We start from the raw sequence: 15700 nt of genomic DNA, 5'->3' as shown, positions 1-15700 counted from the left end.
TTGGCCACCTGATGGGGAGAGCTGACTCACTGGAAAAACCCTGATGCTGGGAAAGACTGAAGGCAGGAGAGGAAGAGGATGACAGAGCATGTGATGGTTGGATGGCATCACCGACTCAATGGACGTGAGTTTGAGCAAGCTCCAGGAGATGTTGAAGGACCAGGAAGCCTGTTGTGCTGCAGTCCATTCAGTCACAAAGAATCACTACTCTGAAAGAGTAGTCTTTCAGTCACAAACAAAGCTACTCTGAAAGAAATATATGACAAATTGCTTTCCCTGACTCCAAATTTTTATCCTTTAGGTTAGAATGAGCGTGACTTTCTCTTACACTATATCCCTTCTAAAATTCATGTTTGCAATATAGAAAATAACTATTCAAGATAAAAAAGCATAGGTAACAAAAAATATCTCATAGTGTAGCCCAGGTTACTAAAATATTGCAATTGAATTTTAGACCAAAGCCTCAGTTAGAAACTGCTTTGTTTGTTATTACTCTCTCTCTCTCTCTCTCTCTCTCTCTCTCTATATATATATATATATATATATATATATATATCTTTCTTTGGTAACTTTTTTTTTTAATTTTGTTTTATTTTTAAACTTTACAATATTGTATTAGTTTTACCAAATATAAGTAACCTTTTGAGTAAAAGGATTGACTGTGACAAAGCAGATATCAAATATTTTTGGGTGCCCCAGCAAAATTCATCATCATAATATCTAGACTTACCAAAAAATCCTCCATAGTAATATATAAATGTCCCTATAGCTTGATCTAATTACCAACAAATTCTATATTTATGTTAGTCTATTCAGTAACAGGAGAAAAACCACCCTCTGATGAAAATCTGTAAGCCAGGGACAAATAATGTCCATAGCAATTGCTTTAGATTCTCAATTTCTTCTATGTCAACACATTTTTTTTTTTTCAGATTCTTTCATCATGGCTTCTGATTTTTGGTTCTGCATCTCATTTACAGTCTATTCTTACACCATGAACTCTGGATGTTTATAGGGACTTTTGGCTTTAAAACACATCATTTCCTAAATGAATGTGTCTTGAACTCACTCCTCTGGCTCTTTTCATTTTAGGTTACCATAAATATCAGAAATTCTAAGTCCTTAGGAGACTAAGCACATTTCATCTCCAAACAGGAGCAGATTCAGACAATGATTACTTTATCTAATTACTGAAACCTGAATTCCATTCTCGTTTAACCCTTTCCATTACTTTGCTCACAGTATATTTTTCTAATGAGCTTCCGTTATTAAATGCTGATATTTTCTCAAGCCTTCCCCTTCCCTACTCCCTAACTTCTTTAGTGTTTTCTGGATCCTAGGTTGTCTTAGGCATCTAGGGTATTAATTATTCTCACTATAGTTTCCAACAAACCAAGTCAATAAAGACTAGACGAGTGAGTAGTAAAAATGATAAAAGAATAATACATCTACAGAGTGACCTGAAGAAAAGACTAAAAATGAAACTAACAGAAGATGGAATGGCAATTTTATATAAAAGGCATAGATTCAAAGATGAATCTTTCAGAGAAAAATTACTTCAGTTACTTTAAGAAAGTGAGCTTTGGGCTTCCTTGGTGGCTCCATGGTAAAGAATCTGCATGCCGTTGCAGGAGACAGAGCTTTGATTCCTGATCCAGGAAGATCCCACATGACACAGCTACAGAAGCCCACACACTCCGGAGCCCATGCTCTCCAACAAGAGACGCTATCGCAATGAGAAACCCACACACTGCAAGCAAGAGTAGCCTGGTTTACCGCAATTAGAGAAAAGCCTACATGGCAATGAAGAACCAGCACAGCAAAAAAATAAATTTAAAAAAGAAAGTGAGCTTTGGAGACAACTTCAATAATGTTCTATGAATAATGGTCCATGAATGGTAGCCATAAGCAGTGAAAAAAACATAAGACTAGAAAAGAATAGCTTTTAATAAATGACATTAGTAGTGATGTGGTTAATAGAATCACTAATATCAAGGAGCTTTAGAAAATTCCTTATTATTAATATATTTTTAGTAAAATATTTGTAATATTCAAAATACTTCCAAAGATCCAAAATTGTATATTTTACATATCTTCGTAGGTATTAAATAACATAACCTTTATAATATATATTATTCCTTTTTATGTATCCGTAATAGTTGCTTTTTAAAGCCTATCCTTTTATTCAATGGAAAAACTTTGGTGGGATTTAAGGGATTGAGGACATTACTATATCTACTGTGTCTAGAACACATGTCTTCAATTACACAGAAATCAGGCTAATTGCAGTCTGGACATATTGCATTTCCTTCTAATTATGTTAATGTAATAAAAACATTTGTAACTCAGGCTACTCAGGTACAACTGCAAATACGAAAGAGTTTACATACAAAAACAGTGCTTTACAATTCACAAAAAGTTCATTTCAGTTAATTATACTACAATACCAAGTTTTCATTTTTACAATTACCTAGTGTTCAAAGCAAAACTCTAAAAAATAAAAAAAGGCACAAATTTTGAGGTCAGAAGATCTCTGAGTTAAATCCCAGCAATGTCACTTAACTGTCTGGCTTTTAGTAAGTTAATTGACCCCTCTGAGCTTTAGTTTCCCTATTCATAAAAAAAGACGTAGAAGTACCTATATTACAGTATTGTGAAGAATAAACTACCTACACATGCAAAATACCTAGCACAGTGCCCGGTACATAGTAGGCACTCAATAAATACAAATTTATTTCTATTTTTACTGTGTCCTTAAAGCAATACAAAATTTAGCATAAATCACTCCGTGAATATTTTGCTATATGTACAATTATCAGTCTAACAAACTAAATATTTCTCTATGTTTTCAGCTACTGAGATTTTATATCACTGTTAATAATTACTTGCAATAATTAATAAGAGAAAACATATATACAAAGCACAAATTAGTTTTGGAGTGATTAATATACCACAAAAATTATACTATATTATATGACTTTTATCACACCACAAAAATATCAAGAATATTAACAAGATAATAGAAGATATTAAAAGTAATTAAAGAAATTATTAATATAATATGAACTATAACTATAGTATCAACAATATTTCAAAGAAACATAATAAAAAATAAAGAAATAAAAATAGTAATAAAAAAACATAATAAAATAATTGTACTTACATGTTTCCAGCGTGCAAACTTTTCTGTTATATTAGTTCCAGGCTGAAAAAAGAGTTCCTTAAAGAGTTTATTATCAAATCCTTTGTGCTTGTAAATCCATCTTTTTTCACATTCACTAATAGATTTTTCATGTTTTTTATACAAGAACAAGTGGCTGAATATAAGGGAGGAAGAGGGAATTGCTATTTAGTCTTTTTACCAAAAAAAAGTGGGAGAAAGCTACTTATGAGTTCACTTACATTTTAGAAAACATAGTGGTAAATTTAATATACTTGTTTTCATATTATTACTATATAAAACTATTTAGGCACTCTAGGACTTTCTCATTAACATTTATCAAGGGATGAATGAGTGCTGAGAAATCTCTGGTGATATGAATGCCCAAACAATTATCAAACTACACCTGGCTATGCATTTTATAATATAATGTTAGAACATGACTAAATTATCTATAGGGATATAAAATAACCAACGTGAGCTCTTCTTACTTTCCTTCTCCATTTAAGAAATAACTTATTTCCACCTTGGAATACTACTCTACAGCAATACTGTCCAAGAGAATGTAATATATGCCATAAAATACCTTAAAAGTTTCTACTAGCTATACTAAAAAACAGTGAAAATAAATAGATGAGATTAATTTTAATACAGTTGACACATGAACACCACAAGTATGAACTACATGAGTCACTTATACATGAATTTTTTTTCAGTAAAAAAAAGTACTATACTCTCACACTGCGAAAACCACAGATATACAGGACCAAGGGTAAATAACTAGAGCATCTGCAAATTCTGGTACTTGCAGCAGGTCCTGAAACCAACCTCTTGCAGATAAAAAGATGACTATATTATGTTTTATTTAACTTAATGTATTCAAAATAATACTAGATAAATGACATCAAAAACTTAATATTGTAATAATAAAATACTAAACATTAGCTCTATAAGATCAAAAACAAGGGATAACATCTCTCACCCAACCTATTCAACATATTCAGCATTGTACTCAAAGCCCTGATCAGTCCAATGAGGCAATAAGAAGAAAATCATACCCAATCTAATCTTTGAGAACAGATGCAAAAATTCTAAACACGAGTAAAAAGAATCCAGCAATGTAAGCAAAGAATAATAAGAACACTGATTAAGTATTACAAAGCTCATTACACAAATAATAGAGAGAAAATGTAAAAACATATAAATGGATGCAGAAAGGCACAAGATAAAATTCAGTAACCAATCATTATTCAAAATTTTCTAAGAGAGGATATCAAAATAAGCTACTTCAATATCATATAGACAGATCACCAAAAACTGGTAATATTTATTATATGTGATTAAAGAGCAAAATCATTTGAACTAAAATGATGAAACATGTAGGAAGCTTACTGCTACCATTACTATTAAACAGCTAAAGAAAAAATTAACCAAGGAAAGCAATTTTTCAATTTCTGAAATTTTGTAAGTGGGCTCTATCAATTTATTCCTTCACTTAAATATTTTCACTGATGATCTAAAAATTAGGATGAAATACATTAAAAGAATAAAACTTTAGTTCACTTCAGTTCACTTCAGTTCAGTCACTAAGTCGTGTCCAACTCTTTGCAACCCCATGAATCGCAGCACGCCAGGCCTCCCTGTCCATCACCAACTCCCGGAGTTCACTCAGACTCATGTGCATCGAGTTGGTGATGCCATCCAGCCATCTCATCCTCTGTCGTCCCCTTCTCCTCCTGCCCCCAATCCCTCCAGGCATCAGGGTCTTTCCAGTGAGTCAACTCTTCGCATGAGGTGGCCAAAGTATTGGAGTTTCAGCCTCAGCATCAGTCCTTCCAATGAACACCCAGGACTGGTCTCCTTTAGGATGGACTGGTTGGATCTCCTTGTAGTCCAAAGGACTCACAAGAGTCGTCTCCAGCACCACAGTTAGGGTGAAATACATTAAAAGAATAAAACTTACAACGATTCAACTAAGACAGAAGTCTACTTTGCTTGCATGCAGTCTACACTGGTTGAGCAGTGCTGCTCAATAAAATAATTCCGTCTTTCCTCATCATGCTTAAGCGTGAGTCTCTCAGTCATGAACGACTCTTTATGATCCCATGGACTCTAGTCTGCCAAGCTCCTCTGTCCATAGTATTCTCCAGGCAAGAATGCTGGAGTGGGTAGACAATTCCATTCTCCAGGGGATCTTCCCAATCCAGGGATGAAACCCAGGTCTCCTGCATTGCAGGCAGATTCTTCATCACTGAACCACCAGGGAAGCCATGTGCAAAGACACTGTAATTGACCCACATGACTAATGCATTTCAGTCCATGGGAAATTACCATTTAAGTATTTGAAGCAACAATTGCAGCCATTAACTCTGTTCACTTACAAATCTAACAAAAATATGGTCAGATGAACACACTTAGCTGTAAGTAAAATTGGTTAATAAATATCTAGTAGGTACTTAACTACTAAAAGAAAAAGAAAACAATGGATTTTCAAGAGAAAATTAGTATCTTGAAAATGACCAGTAACTGCTCTCTAAACAGAAGTCTGTAATACCATGAAGCTGACATTCTCTGATAAGTAAAATTAGATAACAGATAAACCGAAGACTAAATATATAACAAGTGAATTGCTTTTTACATAGGCTGAACTTAGATAGTATTGGTACGAGGACATAAGATACAGTAAGAATATTAGAAAAACATTCGAGTAAAGCAAACAAGAAAACACAAAAGGCAAAAGTATGCTTAAGGAGGCCAGAACACATTTGACATGTTTGAAGAATGTGAAGAAGGTCACTGAAATGGATAGTCACTGCAGAGTTTTGAGCAGAAGCATGGCTTTAAGTTCAGAGAAGATCAAGATGGTGGAATAGGAGGACATGGAACTCACCTCCCCCTATGAAAACACATCAAAATACATCTACATGTGGAACAATCCAGAAAAGTAATCAGAGACTTGATGAAATACTCCTGCATGACCAAATCTGTGAGAAAATTCACACAGAATCAGGTAGGAAGGGAAGAGATGGGATCAGGTTAGGACCTGTGCCCCTGGGAGGGAGACTCAGAGGAAAAAAGATGTTACACAGGTGGAGACCCTCCCTGGGGAGTGAGCTGTTCAAATCACACACTGAGCACCCAGCCTTGGAGTCTGACACTGAGAAGGTGAGCCCACTTCACTGGTTCCAGGGCTAGTGGGACTAACAGCAGGACTGGGAAAGCCTGCTTGTAAGAAGCATGCACAAACTCACTTGATCCCAACACAGGGCAGAGAGGGAGAAGTAAGATTGCAGGGTGGTTGGCTGGTTTCTCACAACCACCCTGGCCTGCATTTCAACCTAAGAAGGGTAGTCACTTATGATACACCTCCACACTGGGCTAAGGGACATGATACCTCCACACTGTGGCAGAGCAACAAAGGACAAAGGCTCAGACCCAAAGCAGCAACTGAGCAGCGCAGGGGCAACCACTCCTGGTGCTCACACAAACAGTGCCTTGAAGTCATCCAGGTTCCTGCCCAGGCCAGACCTCCATAGCCGGGGTCCTGACCCACACCAAGCACGTAAGAACAGCACTGGGTCAAACAAGTAGGCATTTTGAATGAAATGGAAAAATTCCCCCAAAGATACAAATTTCCAAAACTAACTTAATAAGAAGCAGGAAACCCAAACAGACTTTTAACAAGCAAAAAAAAAAAAAAAACCTCACTGAATTAATAATTTAAAATATGCTCATAAAGGAAAGCCCAGGCCAAGATGACTTTATTGGTGAATTCTACCAAACATTTAAGGAAAAAATAAAATCCTTCACAAACTCTTCCACTCTTTCAGAAAATAACGGGGGGAACATTTTTCAATATATTTTTATGATTCCAGGGGGAGTTTTGCCAGCATGCCAGACAGTGACAGATTCTTCTTTTTTTATAAAAGGAATGGAAAATCCTCTGTAATACAGAGGTTGCCAGTGTGAAGTCATTTGCTTTAGCAAGATTACCTTAGAAGTAATAGGAAAGATTATTTTTTAAAATTAGAGGATCCAACTCCCTTGCCGATTCCATTATCAGAAAGATAGTGATTTAGATACAAAATAGTAACAAACTATGGAATCATAATACTTCTAATAACTAACATCCGGAAAGCACTGCCTATGTGCCAATCAATTCTGAGCACCTAACAGGTATTACCTCAGTCTGTGCTCACAAACATTACTGTCCCTATATATTGAGCCTCAGAGGAAACTTACTCACTCAAGGGCCAAGAGCTACAGAATGGGCATACCGGGTCTCTCAATGTCTAGGTCAGGTCACTTCCCACCCCCAGCTTACCAGCAATTACAAAAATAAAGAATTCCACAGGCATCCAGGAAGAATACATAGATCTAACTCAATATATATTAGAAATGGCAAAAATTCCTCAGGATTTTTGGTTGTTTGGCACTCTTCCTTATTTTGAGAACTAATGAGTTCTAGCGATCTTCGCTCACCACTCATAATTTTTGTTTTTACTTTGGTTATTCTAGTCATTTTCTAAGAGGCACATTGGGAAGCCTTTCTTAGTCTTTATTTTTCTTCATTGTGAATAAAAAATTCTCTCATCCTATTTATTGTTTCCTCTCTCAAGCAGAAGTGAAGGCTGAAGGGGGGACATTTCAGTTCATTCTCATACTGAAACTCAAACCATGAACAATTACAACAGGAAAATTTTAGTCTTGTTTTCCAGATTTTACCCTGGATCCTTATTTACCTTAGTTTCAAGTACTAAATTAAGTTTATTGTTTTCCAGTTATTGCTAAAAAATCTCAAGTATTTCTAAAATGCTATAAATTTATGACTTTCTTTCATCTATAATTTCTTTGGTTTTCAGCTCTTATGGGCCAGGAAGATCTTCACAATTATCTTACAGGCCAGGAATGTCTTCACAACTATCAGCACAAAAATAACCTATAACCTATTTAATAGACTATACATCTAGCATAATTATAGAAAAAAAGTGGTCAAAAATTAAAAACTATCCTTTATTTAAAATTCCTATTCATTCATATTTGATTTTTAACATTTTAATTAAACAACAAAAAACTCAACAAGACACAATAGTCTGCATATTATTTGCTACTGCAGATTTCATATAATCAACAACTTTGATAAAGTATAAAAATATACATGTAAAATCTTAACAAGTATGAAATTGTGATTGCTATTAAACAGGTAGAAGTTAACTTCAACTTGCCAAGAAAGGAAGCAAGAGAAGGGAAAAACAGAGTAGAGGGGAGGACTGCATAAGGTTTGCCTGCTATTCATGTAATCCCTTAAACCAACATCTTTGGTGACACCCACTGTGTGCAAACTTTTGTGTTAATTTAAAAAAATTTTTAATGGATTTTACATTTTAGACCAGTAATAGATTCATAGTAAAACTGAGAGGAAGGTAGAGAGAATTCTTATATATCCTTTTTTCCCATACATGTATAGCCTCCCTCATGATTAACGTCCCCAACTAGAATGGTACATTACAATTGATGAATACACATTGATACATTACTACCACTCAAAGACCATAGTTTATATCAGTGTTGAATGTCAGCAGTGTACATTGTGTGGATTTGCACAGATGTACAATGACAAGTAATCATCATTATATATGATATTGACTATTTCACTGCCCTAAAAATCCTCTGTTCTCTGCCTATGGCAAGCACTGATTTTTGTATTATCATGAGTCTTGCATTTTCCAAAATGTCAAATAGTTTGAATCACAAAGTATGTAGCCTTTTCAATTCTTTCAGTTGGTAATATACATTTAAATTTCCTCCATCTCATTTATGGTTTCATAGCTCATTTTTTTATCACTAAAATGATTCTATCATCTGGATCCATCATTTTATTTATTCACCCATTCACCTACTAAAGGATGTTTTGGTTGCTTCCAAAGTTTTGCCATTACAAATAAAATTGCTATAAACAATCATGGATAGGTTTTTGTGTAGGCATACATTTACAACTGCTTTAGGTAAATACCAAGAAGCGTATGGCAAGGATCATATGGCAAGAGTACGCTATTTTTCAATTTCATTGATTTCTGCTCTAATTATTATGTTTCTGTGTACCTTAATTTGTTCTCCTTTCCTAACTGCCTAAAGTTGAAGCTTACATAACTGTTTTAGACATTTCTTCCTTTCTAATACATGCATTTATTCCTATAAATGTTCCTCTACACACTACTTTCTCTGCATCCCACAAATTTTGAACAGTCTTGATTTAATTTTCATTTAGGCCAAAATGTTTTAAAATTTCTCTTGAGAGCTCTTCAACTCATGTTTTATTTGGAAGTGCTAGAAGTTTTAACTCTCCAAGCAAATTGAAATTTTCCAGCTAAATTTCTGTTTCTGATGTCTTGCTTCATTCCACTGTCTCTGAGAGCACACACTGTGTTTTCTATCCTTTTAAAGTTGTGTTTCATGGCCCGGAATGTGGTCTATTTGGGTGAATGTTCCATGTAAGCTTGAGATGAATCTGTATTCTGTTGCTGTGTTGCATAAGCATCCTTTTTATTCTGTTGATTGATGATTTTGAGGTCAACTATATTTTATCTGATTTTCTGCCTGCTAGATTTACTTCTAATAATGAGAGTTGATTTTCCCACTAAAATAATTGATTCATTTGCTTCTCATTTGTAAGTGGTCTGTTCATATTTTCTATTTATTTCTGATTCAGCCTTGGGAGGTTGTACCTTTCTAAGAATTTGTACGTTTCCTCTACATTTGTTGGCATATAGTTGCTTGTAGTATTCTCCTATGATTCTTTGTATTTCTGAATTTTCAGCTTCCCAGGTAGCTCAGTGGAAAACAATCCTCCTGCCAATGCAGATCATGCTAGAGACTTGGGCTTGATCCCTGGGTTGTGAAGATCCCCGGAGTAGGAAATGGCAACCTACTCCAGTATTATTGCTTAGAGAATCCCATGGACAGAGGAGCCTGGTAGGCTACAGTCCATAGGGTCGCAAGAGTTGGACGTGACTGAGCCACTAAGCGGACAAATACACACAGGGTTGGTTTTAACTTCATTTAACTTCTGATTTTATCAGTTTTGGCCCTCTCTCTTTTTCTTGATGAGTCTGGCTCAAAGTTGATCAATTTTATTTATCTTTTCAAAGAATCAGCTGTTAGTTTCTTTGAATTTTTAATTGTTTTTGTCACAGTTTTATTTGTTTCTGCTCTGATCTTTATGCTTTCTTTCCTTCTACTAACTGAAGGTTTCACTGTTCTACTTTTCCCATTTCCTTTAGGTGTAAGGTCAGGTTGTTATTTGAGATTTTTTTTTTTTACCTGAGGTAAGCTTGTATTGCTATAAACGTCCCTCTTAAGAGGTTAGTCCAAAATATATAAACAGCTCCTACAACTTAATATCAAGAATCAAACAACCCAATTAAGAAGGGACAGAAGGGCTGCATAGATATTTTTCCAGAGAAGACATACAGATGGCCAACTGGCATATGAAAAGATGCATAACACCATTAATCACCAGAGAAGTGCAAATCAAAACCACAGTGACATATCGTTTCACATGGAATGTGAGTGAGTGAAGTCGCTCAGTTGTGTCCGACTCTGCAACCCCATGGACTGTAGCCTACCAGGCTCCTCCATCCATGGGATTTTCCAGGCAAGAATATTGGAGTGAGTTGCCATTTCCTTCTCCAGGAGATCTTTCTAACCCAGGGATTGAACCCAGGTCTCCCACATTGTAGACAGATGCTTTACTGTCTGAGCCAGAATGGCTAGCACCAAAAAGACCAGTGATAACAAATACTGGCAAGGATGGAAAGAAAAAAAGAATGCTTCTACACTGTTGTTGGGAATTTATATTAGTACATCTACAGTGGGAAATTGTATGGCTATTACTCAAAAAAAAAAAAAAAAAAACCTAAAAATTAAACTACCATAAAAAACTTAGGAAAGAATAAAATTTTGCCACTGTAGCAACACAGATGGACTTGGAGGATATTATGCTTAGGGAAATAAATCGGACAGAGAAAAAAATGCCATATGATATCATTCACATCAGTGATCTAAAAAATAAACTAATGAATGAACATAACAAAAAAGAAACAGACTAACAGATAGAGAGAACATACTAGTGGTTATCGGGGAGAACAGCAAAGTTGGGGGGAGACAGAAGTAGGGGGTGAAGAGGTATAAAATAATATGTATAGAATAAATAAGCAACAAGGATATATTTTATAATACAGGGAATATAGCCCATACTTTCAGTTCAGTCGCTCAGTCGTGTCCAGGCCTGCGACCCCATGAACTGCAGCATGCCAGGCTTCCATGTCCATCACCAACTCCCAGAATTGGTCAAACTCATGCCCATCAAGTCAGTGATGTCATCCAAACATCTCATCCTCTGTCATCCTCTTCTCCTCCTACCTTCAACCTTTCCCAGCATTAGGGTCTTTTCCAGTGAGTCAGTTCTTTGCATCAGATGGTCTTAAGTACTGGAGCTTCATCTTCATCATCCAAACTTCCAATAAATATTCAGGACTGATTTCCTTTAAAACTGACTGGTTTGATCTCCTTGCTCTCCAAATGGTCTCTCAAAAGTCTTCTCCAACACCACAGTTCAAAAGCATCAGTTCTTCGGCACTCAGCTTTCTTTATAGACCAACTGTCACATCCATAGATGACCACTGGAAAAACCATAGCTTTGACTATATGGACCTTTCTTGGTAAGTAATGCCTCTTTTTTTTAATATGCTGTCTAGGTTGTTCATAACTGTTCCTCCAAGGAGCGTCTTTTAATTTCATGGCTGCAGTCACCATGTGAAGTAATTTTGGAGCCCAAGAAAATAAAGTGTGTCACTGTTTGCACTGTTTCCCCATCTATTTGCCATGAAGAGATGGGACTGGATACTATGATCTAAGTTTTTTGAATGTTGAGAATGTTGAGTTTTAAGCCAGTTTTTTAACTCTCTTCTTCCACCTTCATCAAGTGGCTCTTTAGTCCTCTTCACTTTCTGCCATAAGGGTGGTATCATCTGCATATCTGAGATTATTGATATTTGTCCTGTTAATCTTGGTTCCAGCTTGTGCTTCATCCAGTCCAATATTTCTCATGATTTATTCTGCATATAAGCTAAATAAGCAGGGTGACAATATACAGCCTTGATGTACTCCTTACCCAATATGGAACCAGTCTGTTGTTCCATGCCCATTTCTAACTGTTGTTTCTTGACCTGCATACACATTTCTCAGGATGCAGGTAAGGTGGTCTGGTATTCCCATCTACTGAAGAATTTCCCACAGTTTTCTGTGATCCACTCAGTCAAAGGCTTTCACATTGTCAATAAGCAGAAATAGGCTTTTTTTTTTTTTCCTGTAATTCTCTTGCTTTTTCTCTGATCCAACGGATGTTGGCAATTTGTTCTCTGGTTCCTCTGCCTTTTCTAAAACCAGCTTGAACATCTGGAGGTTCTCGGTTCATGTACTGTTGAAGTCTAGCTTGGAGAATTTTAAGCAGTACTTTGCTAGTCTGGGAGAAGATAGCAATGGTGCAGTAGTTTGCCTTTCTTTGGGATTGGAATGAAAAATGACCTTTTCCAGTCCTGTGGCCACTGCTGAGTTTTCCAAATTTGCTGGCATATTTGGTGCACCACTTTCACAGCGTCATCTTTTAAGATTTTAAATAGCTCAGCTGGAATTACATCACTTGCACTAGCTTTGTTCGTAGTGATGCTTCCTAAGGCTCACTTGACTTCTCACACCAGGATGTCTGGCTCTAGATGAGTGATCACACCATCATGATTATCTGGGTCATGAAGATCTTTTTTCTATAGTTCTTCTGTGTATTCCTGCTAGCTCTTCTTCGTATCTTCTGTTTCTGTTAGGCTCATACCATCTCTGTCCTTTATTGTGCCCATCTTTGCATGAAATATTCCCTTGGTATTTCTAATTTTCTTGAAGAGATCTCTGGTCTTCTCCATTCGATTGTTTTTCTCTATTTCTTTGCACTGCTTACTTAGGAAGGCTTTCTTATCTCTCCTTCCTATTCTTTGGAACTCTGCATTTAGATGGATATATCTTTCTTTTCTCCTTTGCCTTTCACTTCTCTTCTTTTTTCAGCTATTTGTAAGGCCCCCTCAGGCAACCATTTTTCCTTTACGCATTTCTTCTTCTTGGGGATTGTTTTATCACTGCCTCTTATACAATGTTACAAACCTTCATCCACAGTTCTTCAGGAACTCTATCAGATCTAATCCCTTGAATCAATTCGTCACTTCCATTGCGTAATCGCAAGGGATTTGATTTGGGTCATACCTGAATGGTCTAGTGGTTTTCCCTACTTTCTTAAATTTAAGTCTGAATTTTGCAATAAGGAGTTCCTGATCCAAGCTACAGTCAGCTCCTGGTCTTTTTTTTGCTGACTGTATAGAGCTTCTTCATCTTTGAATACAAAGAATATAATCAATCTGATTTCAGTATTGACCATCTGGTGATATCAATGTATAGAAGTCATTTCTTGTGTTGTTGGAAGAGTGTGTTTGCTATGACCAGTGTGTTCTCTTCAGAAACCTCTGTTAAGCATTCCCCTGCTTCATTTTGTACACCAAGGCCAAATTTGCCGGTTACTCCAGGTATCTCTTGACTTCCTATGTTTGCATTCCAGTACCCTGCAATGAAAAGGATATCTTTTTTGGGTGTTAGTTCCAGAAGGTCTTGTAAGTCTTTTAGAACCATTCAACTTCTGCTTCTTCAGCACTACTGGTTGTGGCATAGACTTGGATTACTGTGATATTGAATGGTTTCCCGGAAACAAACATAGATCATTATGTTGTTTTTGAGACTGCATCTAAGTACTGCATTTAGGACTCTTTTGTTGAATAGGAGGGTTACTCCATTTCTTCTAAGGGATTCTTTCCCACAGTAGTAGATATAATGGTCATCTGAGTCAAATTCACCCATGCCAGTCCAGTTTAGTTAACTGATTTTAAAATGTCAATGTTCACTCTTGAGATCACCTGCTTGACCACTTCTAATTTACTCTGATTCATGGACCTAACATTCCAGGTTCCTATGCAATACTGTTCTTTACAGCATTGGACTACACTTTTATCACTAGTCACATGCACAACTGGGTGTTATTTTCGCTTTGGCTCAGCCTCTTCATTCTTTCTGGAGTTTTTTTTTTTTTTTTTTCCACTCTTCTCCAGTAGCATCTTGGGTACCTACCGAAGTGGGGAGTTCATCTTTCAGTGTCATATCTTTTTGCCTTTTCATACTGCTCATGGCATTCTCAAGGCAGGAATACTGAAGTGGTTTGTCATTCTCTTCTCCAGTGGACTACATTTTGTCAGAACTCTCCACCATGACACATCCATCTTGGGTGGCCCTACATGGCATGGCTCAAAGTTTCATTGAATTAGACAAGTCTGTGATCCAAGTGATCAATTTGGTTAGTTTTCTATTTTGTGATTTCCATTCTGTCTGCCCTCTGATGGATAGGATAGAAGCTTGTGAAGTGTCCTGATGAGACAGACTGTCTGTGGGGGAATCTGGGTCTTCTCTGATGGGTGGGGCCATGCTCAGTAAATCTTAATCTACACTTTATGCTAACTATTAATGAAGTATAATTTTTAAAAACTGTGAATCAATATGTTTTTATACCTGAAACCTATATAATATTGCAAATCAATGATTTCTCAATTTTTTAAAAAGTATACTTTCACTTATACCTTTCCAAGTGTTCTTCTTTTTCTATGTAGATTTGTTTCTGATCTAAATCATTTATTTCTCTCTTAAAAACTCCTCTTAACATTTCTTGCCATTCAACTGTACTGGCAACAAATTCTCCCAGTTGTTTTTTATTTATTTATGTTTTATTTTTAAATGTTTATTTGGTTGCACCAGATCTTAGTTGTTCCAGGGAACTAGTTGGGATCTAGTTCCCTGACCAGGGATTGAACCACAGCCCCCTGCATTGGGATCATGAAGTCTTAGCCACTGGACCACCAGGGAAGCCCCTCTCCCAGCTGTTTATCTGAGAAAGTTTTTGTTTTCCTTTACTTAATAAGGATAATTCTTCAATGACTAAAATTCTAGGTTGAATTTTTTCCTAGGTTGTTATTTTGTTGCTGGTACTTTGAATTTTTCACTCCCCCCTCTTCTTTATAGCGGGATTTCCTAGGAAAAGTCAGTTTTATCTTTGCATCTCTATATTAAGGTATATTTAAGTTCTGACTTTTTTATGGATTTTTTTAATTTCTTTTGATTTTTCTGTGTTTGAATATGATATACCTAAGGGGAGGTTTTTAGTGTTTATGTTGCTTGGTGTCCCTCTGATGTTCTGGGATCACAATTTGGTGTCTGACAATAATTGGGTGAAAATTTTCCATTCTTCTTGTTGAACTATTACTTTTTTTTTTTCTTTTTCATTCCTTCTTCTGGAATTCTTACTGTGTGTGCTATATCCTTTGTAGTTGTCTCACAGTTCTTATATAATCTGTTGTGACTTTTTTCAGTCTTATTTTGCTTTTCAGTTTTAGAGTTTTC

The 15700-nt window shown here is 36.0% G+C and overlaps 1 protein-coding gene across 1 annotated transcript in view; it reads right to left on the bottom strand.

Annotated features, from left to right (window-relative positions):
- The window catches only part of LRRIQ3 (leucine rich repeats and IQ motif containing 3), a 207496-nt gene that overhangs the window by 130806 nt on the left and 60990 nt on the right, over positions 1-15700 (bottom strand). Inside the window, exon 5 of the mRNA XM_005891471.2 lies at positions 3164-3317. Within this exon, the coding sequence (XP_005891533.1) occupies positions 3164-3317 (154 nt within the window). The remainder of the gene's footprint in view (positions 1-3163; positions 3318-15700) is intronic.

Source organism: Bos mutus, chromosome 3, assembly GCF_027580195.1.
Source record: "Bos mutus isolate GX-2022 chromosome 3, NWIPB_WYAK_1.1, whole genome shotgun sequence".
NCBI lineage: Eukaryota > Metazoa > Chordata > Mammalia > Artiodactyla > Bovidae > Bos > Bos mutus.
Note: the sequence above shows the minus strand (reverse complement) of the source record. Positions and strands in the feature narration are given on the sequence as shown.